The 14,971-nt window shown below is 39.2% G+C and overlaps 1 protein-coding gene and 1 long non-coding RNA gene across 2 annotated transcripts; both read left to right on the top strand.

Moving 5' to 3' along the window:
• The first annotated feature begins 1,905 nt into the window (after positions 1-1,905).
• Positions 1,906-9,774, top strand: opn4xb (opsin 4xb). Its single transcript, XM_058637244.1, has 9 exons — positions 1,906-2,642; positions 4,346-4,479; positions 4,930-5,133; positions 5,214-5,385; positions 5,488-5,649; positions 6,224-6,331; positions 6,813-6,987; positions 7,238-7,381; positions 7,499-9,774. The coding sequence occupies exons 1-9, from the start codon at positions 2,476-2,478 to the stop codon at positions 7,907-7,909; spliced, it is 1,677 nt and encodes a 558-aa protein (XP_058493227.1). The 5' UTR covers positions 1,906-2,475; the 3' UTR covers positions 7,910-9,774.
• Positions 9,775-10,195: 421 nt separating this feature from the next.
• On the top strand, positions 10,196-11,572 carry LOC131463408 (uncharacterized). Its single transcript, XR_009241040.1, has 3 exons — positions 10,196-10,447; positions 11,113-11,233; positions 11,457-11,572. It is a non-coding gene; the product is annotated as an uncharacterized LOC131463408 (long non-coding RNA).
• Positions 11,573-14,971: the final 3,399 nt, after the last annotated feature.

Genomic DNA, 14,971 nt, shown 5'->3' with positions numbered 1-14,971 from the left:
TGTTTGCGTGTGATCCGTCACTCATGTCAGAAGTTTTACATTTTAGTTTGAATTTAAAGCTGCTGCTTGCTCCCACTTGCCGCTTACATCTGTCATTTCGTCGAGTGCTGCAGAGTCGGTGAGCAGGACCACTTTCATCTTTCATCTTTCTCTAATCCCTCTCTCTGACTCGAGCTTAATGTGCTTAACATGTGGCTTATACAGTCAGAGTCAGTGTACATTTGACTCATCTCTTCTTCGTGCGTCTCTTCTTTCGACTCGTACGTGTTTTTTGTTTTTATTGTGTCTTTGGTATTTATTTTGGCTTACATATCACCGCTTGTTTACATAATCATAAAAAAAGGATGCTACAGGGTCAGGGGAGCAGAATTACATACAGTCCATGTTAAAAAAAAAAATATGATTTTGTATATCTCCATGCTGTGCTGACATGTAAACATAAAAAGTGAACACATAAGTGGGTTATTTAGGCGAGCACATCCCTACACAACAATAATCCTTTGTGAGATCTCTGCGTTGTAGCACATGAATAAACATACACGAGTAAACACACACACACACACACAAGCCCGTGTGCACACATACGACACAAACATACATGTTTCCAGGCAGATCAAACAGTGATCCACATGCATGCACAGTGTGCAGATTAAGGCTATCCCTTCCTCTAGGGGCTTGTTGGCATCTCTGTCTAAGCTGTTCACTCTTCATCTCCTCTTCTATTCCCTTCATCTCCTTTTTACCAGCTTGTCCAGCACCATAAAAAGCAATGACCAGCACATGTGGCCTGCTTCCAACCGTCTGCATGTCTCACAGGCAGTCATAAGACCATCATTCAGAACAGGACGGGACATCTTGGGTCATAACCGACCCTAAATTAGATGTCAGGATCCGTTTTTGAAATGTATATTAATGAGACTTAATGTATGACATGACAGACAATATGCACATTCTCTCTGATCATCTATAGGTGCAACAATGAACAAAGAAATATCGATTACTTACCTCTTACCAAAGAGAAGAGAACAAAGGCTTTCTCAAATATGCCCTCTATTCAGGTGAATAACCTCAGATGAAGGGATGCAATGAAACCATGTGTGTGCGTGTTCCTGTATTTGTTACCTCTCTACAACCTTTTCCTTCATTAATCTGACCTTGTCAGGACCAGTTGTCCTCATGGAGAGCAAAACCGTGTTCCTAATAAGGTTAGGTTAAGGTTAGGGATAAGGCTTTGTTTAGGCTGTCCAAATGAAACTCAAGTGCAGATCCCTAAGAAGGATAGCTGCACAAACCTGTGTGTGTGCGTGTGTAGTGTGAGTAGTAAGCTGTAAGGAAAAACTTTGACTTATCTTTGTGTGAACAATTTTGGCTGGTCCTCACAACTTTAAAGGACTTTTTTTTTGAGGGTTAAGACTTGGTTTCTATAGAACTGGGTTTAATTTGCATTTGTGTGTATGTTATGGTACGTTATGAGTGGGACATTGTCTGGGTGTTTGTGGTTCCATTAATGATCTAAAGCGGTGGTGTGCGTGTATGTGCTGACAATGATGTTGCAGCAGTGCATGCACCAATAGTCACACATGCATGAGTGCTTGTGTGCATGCAAAAATGCCTCACGGACTACAGTCAGTTTTCCGAGATGACAGTCGTGCTGGAATACACAACACAAATGAAAGGAGGTCACTTTTTTCTTTTCAAACACAAAAACGTGATGCATTTCTGAGCAGACGTGGCTGCTGTTAATACTGTTAGTGAACATCATGTCTGTTATGTAAGGATCTGGTGGTTAAAGGGTTAGAGCTTAGGGCTGGACCACAGTATATGGGGGGTGGGTAGCGGGTGGCAGGGAGCAACAGGGACAGTGAGTTTGAGGGGAGATGGAGAGAGTGAGGAAGAGAGACGGAGTATGACAAGGCAAAACAGAGCAACATGGGACAGTGAGTGAGAAAGAGAGTGAGAGAGAGAGAGAGAGAGAGAGAGAGAGTAACAGTGCAGAGTTGGCAAGACAATCAGAGACAAGCCACTGATTCAGAGCTTGGTGCACAGCTGGTGCGACGGGTGAAGAGGCTGCAGGGCTCACGCTGAGTGGACGGACAATGACAATGTGAAGCAAGTGTGGGATTTAATTCACTGAAGAATATTTTCAACTCAGTAACAGGTTGGACCTGCACAGGTGGAAGACAAGCGTTGGAAATGCAGACCAGATAAACAGCTGCCTGTAAGGAATATGGACATCATCTACAGTGGCATCTAACACCGCTGGACAAAAAGCCTTTTTTTTATTTTTGTTTAAGCTGCCTCATGTGGAATTCAGCTGCTCTGTGTCAGAATCTGGTGATCAGTCTGGATCAAGAAGAGACATTTTGTCAAATGACACAACTATGGAGGCACAACATGAGCAAAAGCAAGTGGATTACACCCTGGTAGACCTACTGCATCCTGCCAGGTTGGTAGTCCTGCTGAGGTGTTTGAGCCATGTGGTCCACTGAGAGCATGGAGCCAGAGAAAGCACACACCCAGAGCAGCTTCTTCAGCAAGGTGGACGTGCCCGACCATGCTCACTACATTGTCGCTTTTTTTGTCTTTGTCATCGGGATGATGGGCATCATTGGCAATGCTTTGGTTATGTTCGCTTTCTATAGGTGAGTATAGAGGTCATGTGTGTCTTTTCCTTGTCAATGGATTTGCTCAGAGCTTTCAAAAACGCTCACGTCTCATCTGCCTGAATAAGCCCTCATCGCGTCTCTGTCAGAGGCCTGAGAAGATGTGATAATCACTGACATCATCTCGTCACACGGAGTTGTGCAGATGGAGATGTGGACAGAAAGCCTGAGTTGTGGGTGTAAGTGGGCGACAAAAAAAACACAGTGTTTTTAATAGAAATTGTTTGGGCAACAATGACAAGCGTCAATTTAAATTTCATTTACCGCAGAATAAGGGTCCCTATTTATTTATTTATTTACCAATAAAATAATCTTTGCATCTCAGTTGCATGGCAACAAAGTGCAACATCATGATCACAGGACTGAATCTCCCTAGTGTCCTTGAGAAATGATGTGAACTGCTTTGCCAAAAGTTTTTTTTTGCCATTACACGGTGCTCAACAAGTGCAACAAGTGGTGCACTACATGATTGATATTAGTTAGTATTTATATTTATTTTTCTTTGACAGATTTAAAAACATGGTACGCGAATGTATGGTACAAAAGAAAACGCTGGAACAACAGCTGTGACTACTTTGAATAGAAAGTGTAGTTAAAAGCACTAGTGAAATTCACACAATCTAATTGGGTTCACATGCAACAGGTACTGTTCAAAATAATAAGTAATTTTTCAATATTATATGTCATTCTCCAAGCAAATGAATTTCTCTGTTTCTTTAAGAGGTCGGGGGGGGGGGGGGGGGGGGCCTACTAACATATGTGTGTTACGTGTTGTGTAATTTGGACAGCCGTTCCATTGATCTGTCATTGTGTCAGTGACGTTAATTGTTTCACGGAAACTGGGTCAAAAAGCGAAAGTCTGTGTGTGTGTGTGTGTGTGTGTGTGTGTACGTGTGCGCGTGTTTTGAGGATTGTCAGGAGGTTTTATATTCCATCTGTCCATCACTTTAGATAGATTATGGACCCTCCATTGTGCCGTGGTGATAATTTGTGTCCACTGAATCAGAAATGTGCATGATTTCATGGGATCTGGGAAAACAGAGTGAATGAGGGGCGTGGTGGGTAAGGATCATCCAAGCACTTGGCTGATTTTCTTGGAATAATGTGCATGTTCCAGTGATAGGCACACGCACAGACTCTGAGCCACACATAGAACACTGGCTGTGCCATAAACATACATAAGTAAACTTGTTATTAAGGATGAGGTTCTTGTTTCAGTAGAACTGCACACAGAGTTTTATCAATAAAAAGTGACAAGAGAGACAAACAGATAAGATCAATATGCTGCGTACTCTATCTGGCATGAACGCAGGTTCACACAGAGTTGATGAGTTCACCAATTCACCAACTGATTCATCACAATTTAACTACCTTGTGTCTATTGCATTCCGATAAATGTAATAACACACAAATGTTTTGATAAGAGATGAGTTACAATTGGTGATTGTAGTATTTTTGGAATTACAAATCAGATGTATGGTCCGCCATTACACCATATGGATCAAAATTGTATATTGTCAACCAATCCCTTTCTTAAATGACTTAAAACGACTTGAAAAACAACAAACCAAACAAAAAAATTGGACCAGGACCTGTATCATACAGGAGGAGGAGAATATGTGTTTTGTACTGAACATAAAAACGTCCTTCTTTATCCTTTTTTGCTGTGTGTACATGTGCAGTAATAAGAAACTCCGTAACCTGCCCAACTACCTCATCATGAACTTGGCAGTCAGTGACTTCCTCATGGCCTTCACTCAATCACCCATTTTCTTCATCAACTGTCTCTACAAGGAATGGGTGTTTGGAGAGATGGGTAAATGTCGTTTTATTTTATAATATCTTCTGCTCTAATGTGTAAATTATATATTTTATTGGAAAACACTTTACCCTTTACAGTCCAGTAACAAAATCTTTATAGTATGGTTATTGTTTGGTAAGATTGGTGATGCAATTTCCACTTTGGATATAACAGTGGACATATTTTTTTTTATAATAAGGAGATAATATTACATTAATACCATGTTATTTCAAAAGTAATATCCAAGTACACATTTTCTAGAAATAATATGGTATTACCCTAATATCACCTTCCTTTTACAAAACTGTTACCACTTAATTATCATTTTGTTACTGTACTGTAATGTAAAGTGTTACCATTTTATCTTCTAATATGTTCTGTTGCCTTGAACACAGAGCCTGTATTCCATAATCATAAATGCATACACTGCTGCTGAGTCATATTTACGTCACTCATTCCCTGTAGGCTGTAAGATGTACGCGTTCTGCGGTGCCTTGTTTGGCATCGCCTCCATGATAAACCTGTTGGCCATCTCCATCGACCGCTACATGGTGATCACCAAGCCACTGCGTGCGATCAACTGGAGCTCCAAACGAAGAACCACCTTGGTGATCCTCATGGTCTGGCTTTACTCTTTGGCTTGGAGTCTGGCTCCTCTGGTTGGCTGGAGTGAGTATCCTATCTTAGACATGCTGAAGCCCTGTTGTTGAACCTGATGTCACACCTAAAATGTCCATTTCCACTTCTAGGCTCGTATATCCCTGAAGGACTGATGACGTCTTGCACATGGGATTATGTCACATACTCATTGGCCAACAGGAGCTACACCATGATGCTTTGCTGTTTTGTTTTCTTTATCCCACTGGGAATCATCTTCTACTGCTATGTTTTCATGTTTCTGTCCATAAGAAAGACAACCAGGTATATCACCTTTATATCAAAGAACCCTTTTTTTGTTTTTGTTTTTTGAAGTTCTAGCTTTCTCTGTAACTGCTTCTTTCCGGTGTCCCGCTCCGCCTATAGGGAGGTAGAACGTCTCGGGACTCAGGTGAGGAGATCCACTGTCATCAAGCAGAAGTCCATCAGGAGTGAGTGGAAGTTGGCAAAGATTGCCTTTGTTGTCATTGTGGTTTATGTCCTCTCCTGGTCACCATACGCCTGCGTCACGCTGATTTCCTGGGCTGGGTAAGACTGACTGAATGCTTTTTATGCATATACTCGTGCATGAAAACAATCATTGTGTGTTAAATTGAAATCCGTTTTCATTCCATTTTAAGTTGCTTTCTTGACATTACCAAAAATGATCACAAATGATTATTCCATTATACGTATAGTATATATTCAAATGACATGGGTCAGGCTCTGTGGAAACGACATTCTGAATAAACACAGCAGTGTGGCAGTAAAACTAAACGTTCCACGTGACATGGGATTTTGTGATTTTGAGTAAGCATGAAAAAAAAAAAGCGTTACACGTGGTGTTACATAATGTTGCGTCTCGTAGAGGACAAGTGTCTTAAATAAGGGACAAAGAACAGACGACGTACTTTCTAATACCCTGCCATAATATTCATTCAAACACATGTCTGTCCTGAGAAGTGCAGGAGGAGGGAATGTAGTTACATCACTCTAAAATGACATCTTTTCACTGCTTACATAGATAGATAGATAGATAGATAGATAGATAGATAGATAGATAGACATAAGTGAATCACATGATGACAAATACGTTATTTTTCCTCTGTGCTGTCTCATTCAGGCATGCCAACATCTTGACGCCATATTCCAAGGCCGTCCCTGCAGTGATAGCAAAAGCCTCCGCAATCTACAATCCCATCATCTACGCTATCATACATAACAAATACAGGTAAAGCATGGTTCGTCTGGACCTGAAATGGACGTTACAACGTTTTAAGTAAACACCATTTGGAGAAATTGAGATGTTTTCATTTATTTGCATTTACTTATACTCAATCTTGTATAAAGTACAGTAAAGTTATCTTACCAGAAAATGACTTTGGTAAGATAGTCACTTGAAGTCACTTTTTTATAATAATATTACTTAAGTTAAAGTCTTAAAGTATATGACACTTACTGTACTTAAGTATCAAAAGTAATTTTCTGATATGAAATGTACTTTAATTTTTGTGATTGTGAATAATTAGGATTAGAAAAGTGCTATAAAAATATAGATTACTAACTCTTCTTCTTCTGATTTTATTTGGTAGTAACAAATTGCTAGAAATATAAATAAAGTAAAGTACAGATATGTGAATTTTGTACTTAAGTACAGTGGCAAAGTACTTGTACTTGTGTTACATTACAACTCTGCATATACTGTATTTTAGGAGGACTCTCGCAGAGAAGTTCCCCCTCCTCCGGTTTCTGTCTCCCACTCCTCGGAAAGAATGCATCTCGTCCTCCTCCATCAGCGAGTCTTCATTTGGGGACTCTGTCATCAGTAGACAGTCCACAGCATCAAGGACACACTTCATTACAGCAGCCTCCAACTCCACAGACATGGTGATTGTATATAAGATCAATTCTCTATCCGAATGTTTCTGATTTTCTTTTAAATGATTTGATTTTTTTTTTCGTATACGAAGCTGATTGAACTGATAATTACAAACGTCTAACCTTTATATTGTAACGTTGTTTATCTCTGACACATGCACTATTAACTGTAAGCTCATGTAAACACCATCCATAACAATGGATTATTTGAATGTAGCTCGGTTTAATCCGGCTCAATCATTTCTGTTCTCTCCTGCAGGTACTGAAAGATGTACAGATGGGGCCTTTGGGCAGGAGGTCAGGTGGTTCCTTCAGAAACACATCGTCATATGGTCGTTCTAGAAGGGGGAGGTCCTATCACAAACAATCAGAGAGGCACACCAAGACCAATCCAGTAGAGCGGGTGAGAAATTATTGAGTGTACGCCGAATTTGAAAACGATCTTGAAAGTGTGTCTGCATGCAATCGTGCATCATCTACTTATCAAATAATTTTTTGTTCTTGTGTCTTTGTTTGTTAGTGTTCATCTACCATGAATGAATCGTCGAGCACATGTGAGCATGAACTGGTATCCAGCTCTCTGACCATCGCCACTGTCCCTCTACTAGTTCTTACCGGGAGGCGCAGCCAGAGCCTGACCAATGATCTGTCAGATGCTGGGGAGGAGAAACGCAGCATCGACGATAGACTGAACAGCCACAAGAGCGACTCGTTTAATTCCTTTAATTTTCAGGAAAAAGTCTCCTCAACTGATCAATTGTCGCCTCAGGTTGTTCCGCGTATTATTGTCATCAGTCCCACTGCTGAAAGCAGCCTCATCAACCGTGACAGCTGCTGCTTGGAAGAGAGTGTTGAGTCAGTGGAGAACCATGTTTTTGTCAGCTCAACCTTCTCATCAGAAGTCTTTGAGGCTGTGGAGCTGCTGTTATGATGAGCTGGACTTCTGTATTTACCCTTGTGTCCTTTTTTCATTATTGGACCACAAATCACACACACTGTACAGGCACAGAGTTGCTGTGGAAAAAGCAGTATATTAATCTACTGTAATAAATCTTGTACCTTCAGTCATTGCTGATAAAATTACACCACTCTGTTTCTTAGATAACAAAAGAGCAGGAGAAAGGTTGATCCAGCAGATAAATCAGTATGATGTGGAATGCTGTATTTCTCAGATGAGGCAGGGACACGGGGACCCTGAGGGGTAGAATGGATTGGAGCATAGTTTTATTAGATCCCTCAAAAATGACAAGTGCAACATACTGTCATAAGCCCGGAGCCCATGTTTTACTTTAGCTATTTAGACAAGACAATTGAGGCAAGCATTTACGATTCAAAGTAATATTTGCAAAAGATTACGGGTCAAAAAGACCGAAGTGAGGCCAGATATATGTCTTTATGAACTTTTTTATTTTACATGTTCTTTGTGGTGACTTTTGTACGTCTTGCCAATTGTGTGAATATTGTTTCAATAAATGCTCCACTGCTATTTTGAATTATGTATATTTATAAAAAAAAGGAATATTTGCACTGTTTTTGTTGCTCCTGACGGCTACAATGTTGATTCCAATAATGTGCGTGTGTGCTTTCATTGTCACATTAACAGCTGCACCACTTTTATTTGATATGATTTATGCCATACATATTTCCAAAGATGTTCACTGGAGACTGTAAACTGCATTTTCGACAGATTATAATCACTCTACTGATAATATGGACAGAATGATAGCTGTTCTTCATCCTAATTTGTCTAAATGTTGTCAAATCTAGAGCTAATTTTGCAGCATCCAGGAGTGTTAGTGCAAACACAACAGGAAGCTTATTTAAACAAGTGTAAATTGAGACAGGTGTCATCTGCTTTTTAGCATTTTGATACTTGCACCACATATGCTGGTTTTAATAGCTATACACATTATGCAATATGCACTTTTCATATTGGTGTGTGAAACATTTTTAATCTCACATTTAGCTAAAAATCAATTTGAGAAGAGCACATTTGATTATCCTGATGGTGTGAAAAGCAGAAATGACTTTACCTTTAACCCCTGGTCTAAGGTCTGCACTGAACAGGTCGTTTTTGGAAACTTTGCTTTATAATGACGATATATAATTGTTTACATGCTCAACATCAGCAATTATTTATTTTAAAGTAAATTGTAGTTGCAAGACTGTTTCTCGCACACTGGTTTTGTTTTTCATTTTTGTTTTGTTGCTGAGCTTTATAAATTTTGTATTATTTATTAAGTTGAATGTACAAAGAACTGTCATTACTGAATAATGGTTGGTGCAGCTAATATTGGCTGTAACTGATACATAGACTAGCAGAGAGGGGAGAAATTACTCACTTGAACAAGTATTTTTATAATATATTCCAATGAGCTGTGTTGTTTTTTTGCTTATACTACATTATCATTACAGTATTGTTCACTTAAATAGATGACAGTGTCGTAGAAGCTGTAGAGTGACCAATGGAATAAAAAACAACTTTTCCAGGTAGACTTAATGAATCGCAAGTTATTTTGCCTACATCAGCTGAAGACAAGAGCAGTGACTGAGATAAATCCTCCTGTCCTTGTGTCCGCATCATTTCCACATCTATTTTGCCCTATGAAGTGATCATAGGATTTTCATTAATCCACAGTAATTTGCTTGTTTCAAATGCTGGTTATGCTGAAGTGTGTGCAACACAATGTAACCTCTGAATCCTCTTTGCTGTTGTTTCATGTTCCACTTTCATTTCCTGTGTACCACAGCAATAATGTCACAGTACCTGCAGGCACAATAAAGTTATTTGAATTCCTTGTGTGTATGTGTGTGTGCCAGCAGAAGAGAGCTACTGAAGTAAAGTACATTATATATTGTATTTTTCTAAAATGTTCTAAAATGTATACTTTCCATAACAGACATTGTTGAGTAGACACAGAGGTTGGAATAATCATACTTAAAACAACTGAGTGAGCATTTAAATTGGTAAATTGGAAATGGTTATTTCACGTGTAATGATGGAAAATGGCCACTAGATGGATGTAGAGAATCATATTTGCAAAATAGATTTACACAGTGCAGTGAATTAGCTCGTGCAGTTACACTTGGACTGAAAGTGGAGATACATAATAAACAGTCAAAAGAACAACTGTCCTACCTGAGAGGAGGAGACTCTTGTAAAGGCCCCACCCACTCACGAGCACGCGCTAGCTGTGGTTCCGGTACAAGAGGAGAGACCAAGATGTCACAGTTTGTAGTAGTATGTCGTCCAAAAAAATCACCAAAAAGTTATAGTTTAGTATGTCGTCCAAAAAGTCATAGTTTAGTATGTCGTCCGAAATGTCATAGTTTAGTATGTCGTCCAAAAAAGCACAAAACGGTGTGTAATGACGTTCCTGCATTACTGAGGGGACCAATTCCACAAAGAAGCTCAATATGTTGAAGACACGGGAAATAAAATCAACCATGGATAAGGAGAAGTCACATGGTGAGTTATAAACACCTGTTTAACATGCAGAGAAAATGCCTTTTCTGTCCTAGCTTATATTGTTAGCTACGTATATTTAATTTAATTAATCAAGCTACATTTTGGGGTCACATTTCTTTTCTTTTCTAAAATGAATAGGCTAATGCTCACTTGAGTCCTCCTGTCTGTGTAGTGTAGTTGCTTTCTACTACTGTACATGGAAAAAAAACATGTTTGTGTCCCTGAAGATTGCGTTTATTTTTACATATGGCAAAATAGGCTACATAGACACACAGGCAGGGAAAGCAAGTGTGTGTGTGGTGGAGATATATTGATGTTTGGTCATTCTTTAGTCTGCCTTAAATGGGGCAGATGCTTTGAATTCCCCATGAGACCCTGCTGGTCACTGATATAGGCTATATGAGATAGGCAAACCATGCATTTACACACACACACACACCATTTTATCATGCTTAAGCAGCGGTTCTGTTCAATCATGACTAACTTGGCTTCCACTTTTTTGTCCTGTCCACTACCTATAGGCCATGCTACACTAACAGATTTGCTGTGCACAGGAAGAGTCTGTGATACCCAGCCTGTAATTATTATTGTTTTTATTCTTATTTATTTATTTATTTATTTATTTATTTATTTATTTATTTATTTATTTATTTATTTATTTCCAGACTGTGATGTGGGATAATCGGACAGGACAGACAAGGGGGAAGGGGAAGATGGAGGAGTCACTGGGAAAGAGAGGCAGAGAGAGAGAGAGACAAGAACAATGACACCAGAGAGACAGTACAGGTACAGTTTGACAGTGCAATACTATAACAGTAACAGTACTGGCATTCATTTGCATTGTACGTACAACAACTACAGATGGGTCACAACCACATGAAGAACTGTATCAGTTTTTTTGACTTCCATCATACTTACTTACTTACATACTTCCAAGTTACTGCTTACTTTTTTTCTTTCTACAATCCTGTTCACCTCACTCCACCTCCTTGTGTTTACTTCTCCACAGTCAGTGCAGAACAGATGCTGTCGTCTGCAGAGGAAGGAAGCAAAGTATTTTGAAGGCACGAAAGTCTACAGATTGCACCTCCCACTCTCCGTCTGTCTGTCCGTGTGTTTTGCCTAAAATGGGTAGGAAGATCACAATCCCCACATAATTCAATATCCACCAAAGTCTGTGTCATGACATGCAGGCTGATATAACAGATGCTGTTTGAACGAGGTACTGTATAGCTATCATGAGAAGTTATGACAAACTGCCAGGTCAGTATGAGATGACAGGATCCCGCACAGGTATGTGTGTGTGCGTGTGTGACATAATCGGCACACATTACAGAAGATTGCAGGATGATAACAGGTCATGTTATCATTGTTTACTTTGACTAAAAAAAAACAATACCAAAGCTGTGATGTCATTAAAAAACTTACACAAATGCAGTTTTATGTAGTAGCCACCCATGTTTTTTTGGCAGTTAGTATCCAGAAAAGAAAGACAGGAAAAGACAATAAACTGACTGTGCCAATGGATGTCGATCATACCACAATTTAGCCACTGCCGATGTCTGACTTGGAAACCTAAAAAACAAAAACAAAAATATTTTGTTTCCCCAAAGGCTTAATAATTCATATTCCCTTTTCCAAGATGTTCCTGGAGTGGAACAGTTGTTCTCCTTACCAAAGTAAGTTTTTAATTTTTCCAGCTGCAAGTCATCCCTCTATTTCTAATTTTCATTATATTATGGTAAAAGTGTGCATGTATACTGCAACTTTAAAAATGTTTTATATTAACACACCATAACTTAAGAACACATTGTCAAATGCAGTATGCAACAAGGACTAAATATTTCTGTAGATGGATAGATAGATGGATAACAGCCTGCTCTTAATTCATTTTTATTAAAAATGTAAATGTATCCCCTGTGGTGGTGCGGCTAAAGAGGAGGGGTCAGTGACTAACAAATGGTTGGTGGAAGAAATGATGAGGAGCAGCTGATCCCTAAAGTCTTAAGGGTTGGATGGTCTGTCTGACATTTTGTGCTCAGTATGTCCTCGAGGAAACATTACACTTGGCTTTTGAAATGTTGCTCCCTGATTGACTCGGACTTGACCCAAGCATTAAGTGAATGTGTGTACGGTTCTTGTGTGTGTGTGTGTGTTTGCACCTGTGTGAACATGTCTCTGTATGACTGAAGCCTGGTTTTCCCGAGTTTATCTTTCTTAGGACGGACAATCGTTTTGGCTAAGCGGTCTATCCCTCAGCGTGTTTGTCTATCTCTGTCTTGTTGGCTGGTAAGCTGGGGAAATATTTTCCACTGTGAAACTGTGCGGTTATAAACACTGACTGAGCTCAGACGGGAGATACTTGCTTCTGATAATGAGCTCAGTATAACAGCTTATATACATTTAATCAAGACAAAAATCACATTTGTATGTACTTGTTTACGTGGGAGATTTTCACTCTCTTCACTCTGACCAAAACAAAGGAAAATGAACCTTTGCCCGTATCTCAGTTTATTGTTAGTATCACTTTTCTGTCTGCTGTCTTTGTCTGTTTCCCATTAGCACACATTTAACCATTACCTTTACTGTATTATTTCAATGTATCTGCTTTGCCAAGCCTTTTCATATATTTACACTTGATGAGGAAGAAAAAAAACACAAACCGTAACAGTGGAGTGTTTACAGTGATGGGTTGTGGGATTAGGTAGGTTTATATCAGTCTTGAGGGGTTATACCGATTAGGTCGCTCGCAGAAAAATACTCTCTCCAGTATAAACAGCCTCTCTTTCATTAGGTGGATGCACCTGCGAGCAAAGTCATCTTTGTTTACAGATGGATTTGTGTGATTATTTTGGAGTTTTGGGTTACTTTTAAGCTCACTGTATTTAGCTTGCTGATTTTTAGGTTTTACGCGCTGCTCTTTTTCTCATCATAACTGAAGGAGACGCCTACATCAACAAACAAACATCTGAAAAACATCTACACTTTCCACTCGTCTATTTTCCACCAAACAATAATGCCTCGCCAATGTCTGTGGAAATGGTTCTCATCAGTGGACACTTTCCTTCACGTTATATTATTACAAGGCAGAATCGTCCTCCTTTTTAACAAATTACTTTTTTTCCCACTCTAAAATAAGTTGTTAATGTTGTTGTTTTCATTTTTAAAGTGATTTCGGCTAATGCTGTATTATGTTGTCCTCACTTTTGATATGAAGCACAATTTATATACAACAGAGACTGTACACATGTTGTCTCCAGCTGGTGAAATGGGGTGGGTCTCCCCCCTTTTTTATTCACATGGGTAATGCATTAAATGTCATTCAGAGGAGCAGATTATCATACCATTAATGGGTGGACCTTGTCTCTGGGTGAGCATGAGTGTGTTTTGTGTGTGTGTGCTTGGCTGCAGGCTGCTAAGCTGTGATCATTAAGCATGTGCAGAGGTGAACATATGGGGACTGGAATAGACCATTTGACAGAACAAAGGACTGGCAGGGTGTCTGAGGTTTCGTGCTACAGCACACTGTCTATTGTTAGTGTTTGACATTATTATCGCGTGGCCAACACATCTCTTTTGTTCTTGCTGTTCAAGTTTTTGGTCATTGGCCGCTTTTCACGATATAAACAATTGAACAAATCTCTGATGACAATGAAATGGACTTTTGGTCAACGGGTGGGCCCATTTTTTAGAAATGATAACTTAATAACTTAATGGGACTGACAACAGTATTCTTGTCACATGGGAGAAGGTCAAACATGACCTGACTGTAGTTGATTTATTCATTTATTATTCTATACTTAAAATCAACTTTTTGTTTCATTTGTGTGCCTCTTGCACTGACAACTAATTCAAACATTGTTTTTACAGCTCTAACAACTGGCTTGCTTGCAAAGACATCACTGGTACGTTGAGTGCAACATCATTCATCTTGTGGTGGTTTGTTCTTTCAATTTTATCAGGAATCATTTGGAATGATTGAAACAAAGACAGTTTCTTTGTCCAGAGGGCAATGTGTTGGCCACGTGCTTAATGTTAAAAAAAAAAAATGCTCTTATCAATCATCCATGTTGAAGAACAAAGAGGTCACTGACTCTCAGTGAAATATTAACATGATAATGTGAGAACCTCTGATCTAAAGGACAAAAGACGTATGCGTTCTGGAAACATTTTATTTCAGTACTAGGAAGAAGTGTTAAGTTCTTGTTGCATGATATGGAGTTTGGACTTGAACCTTCTTGGGTTCCCTAAACCCAAACAAACAAACTTCATCATCATCTGGTAGATTATAAAATACCCATGGGCAGTTTTGGAATGACCTAGTTTTATTTTTCCTGACTATGGTATTAAAGCCGCTGTCCGTTAATTACTATAATAATAAATGTAGGATTTCAACCTTTAAATAATGTCTAAGATTATTTTGATGGTACCTCAACTTACAGCAGAGTGAAGTTCTGTCAAAGCCTGAGCAGGTCTGCATTGGCACTATGGAACTTCTGGTTCTTGGTCCGAGCCACAAAAAGA

This window comes from Solea solea, chromosome 8 (assembly GCF_958295425.1).
Source record: "Solea solea chromosome 8, fSolSol10.1, whole genome shotgun sequence".
Lineage (NCBI taxonomy): Eukaryota > Metazoa > Chordata > Actinopteri > Pleuronectiformes > Soleidae > Solea > Solea solea.
This window is presented reverse-complemented; position numbering and strand designations above follow the sequence as displayed.

Excerpts from the sequence above, each read along its gene's own strand:
- opn4xb (XM_058637244.1), top strand. The coding sequence starts at position 2,476 with ATGTGGTCCACTGAGAGCATGGAGCCAGAGAAAGCACACACCCAGAGC. Across the intron at positions 5,650-6,223 it reads ACGCTGATTTCCTGGGCTGG|GCATGCCAACATCTTGACGC; the intron begins GTAAGACTGACT and ends TGTCTCATTCAG. Across the intron at positions 6,988-7,237 it reads CCTCCAACTCCACAGACATG|GTACTGAAAGATGTACAGAT; the intron begins GTGATTGTATAT and ends TCTCTCCTGCAG.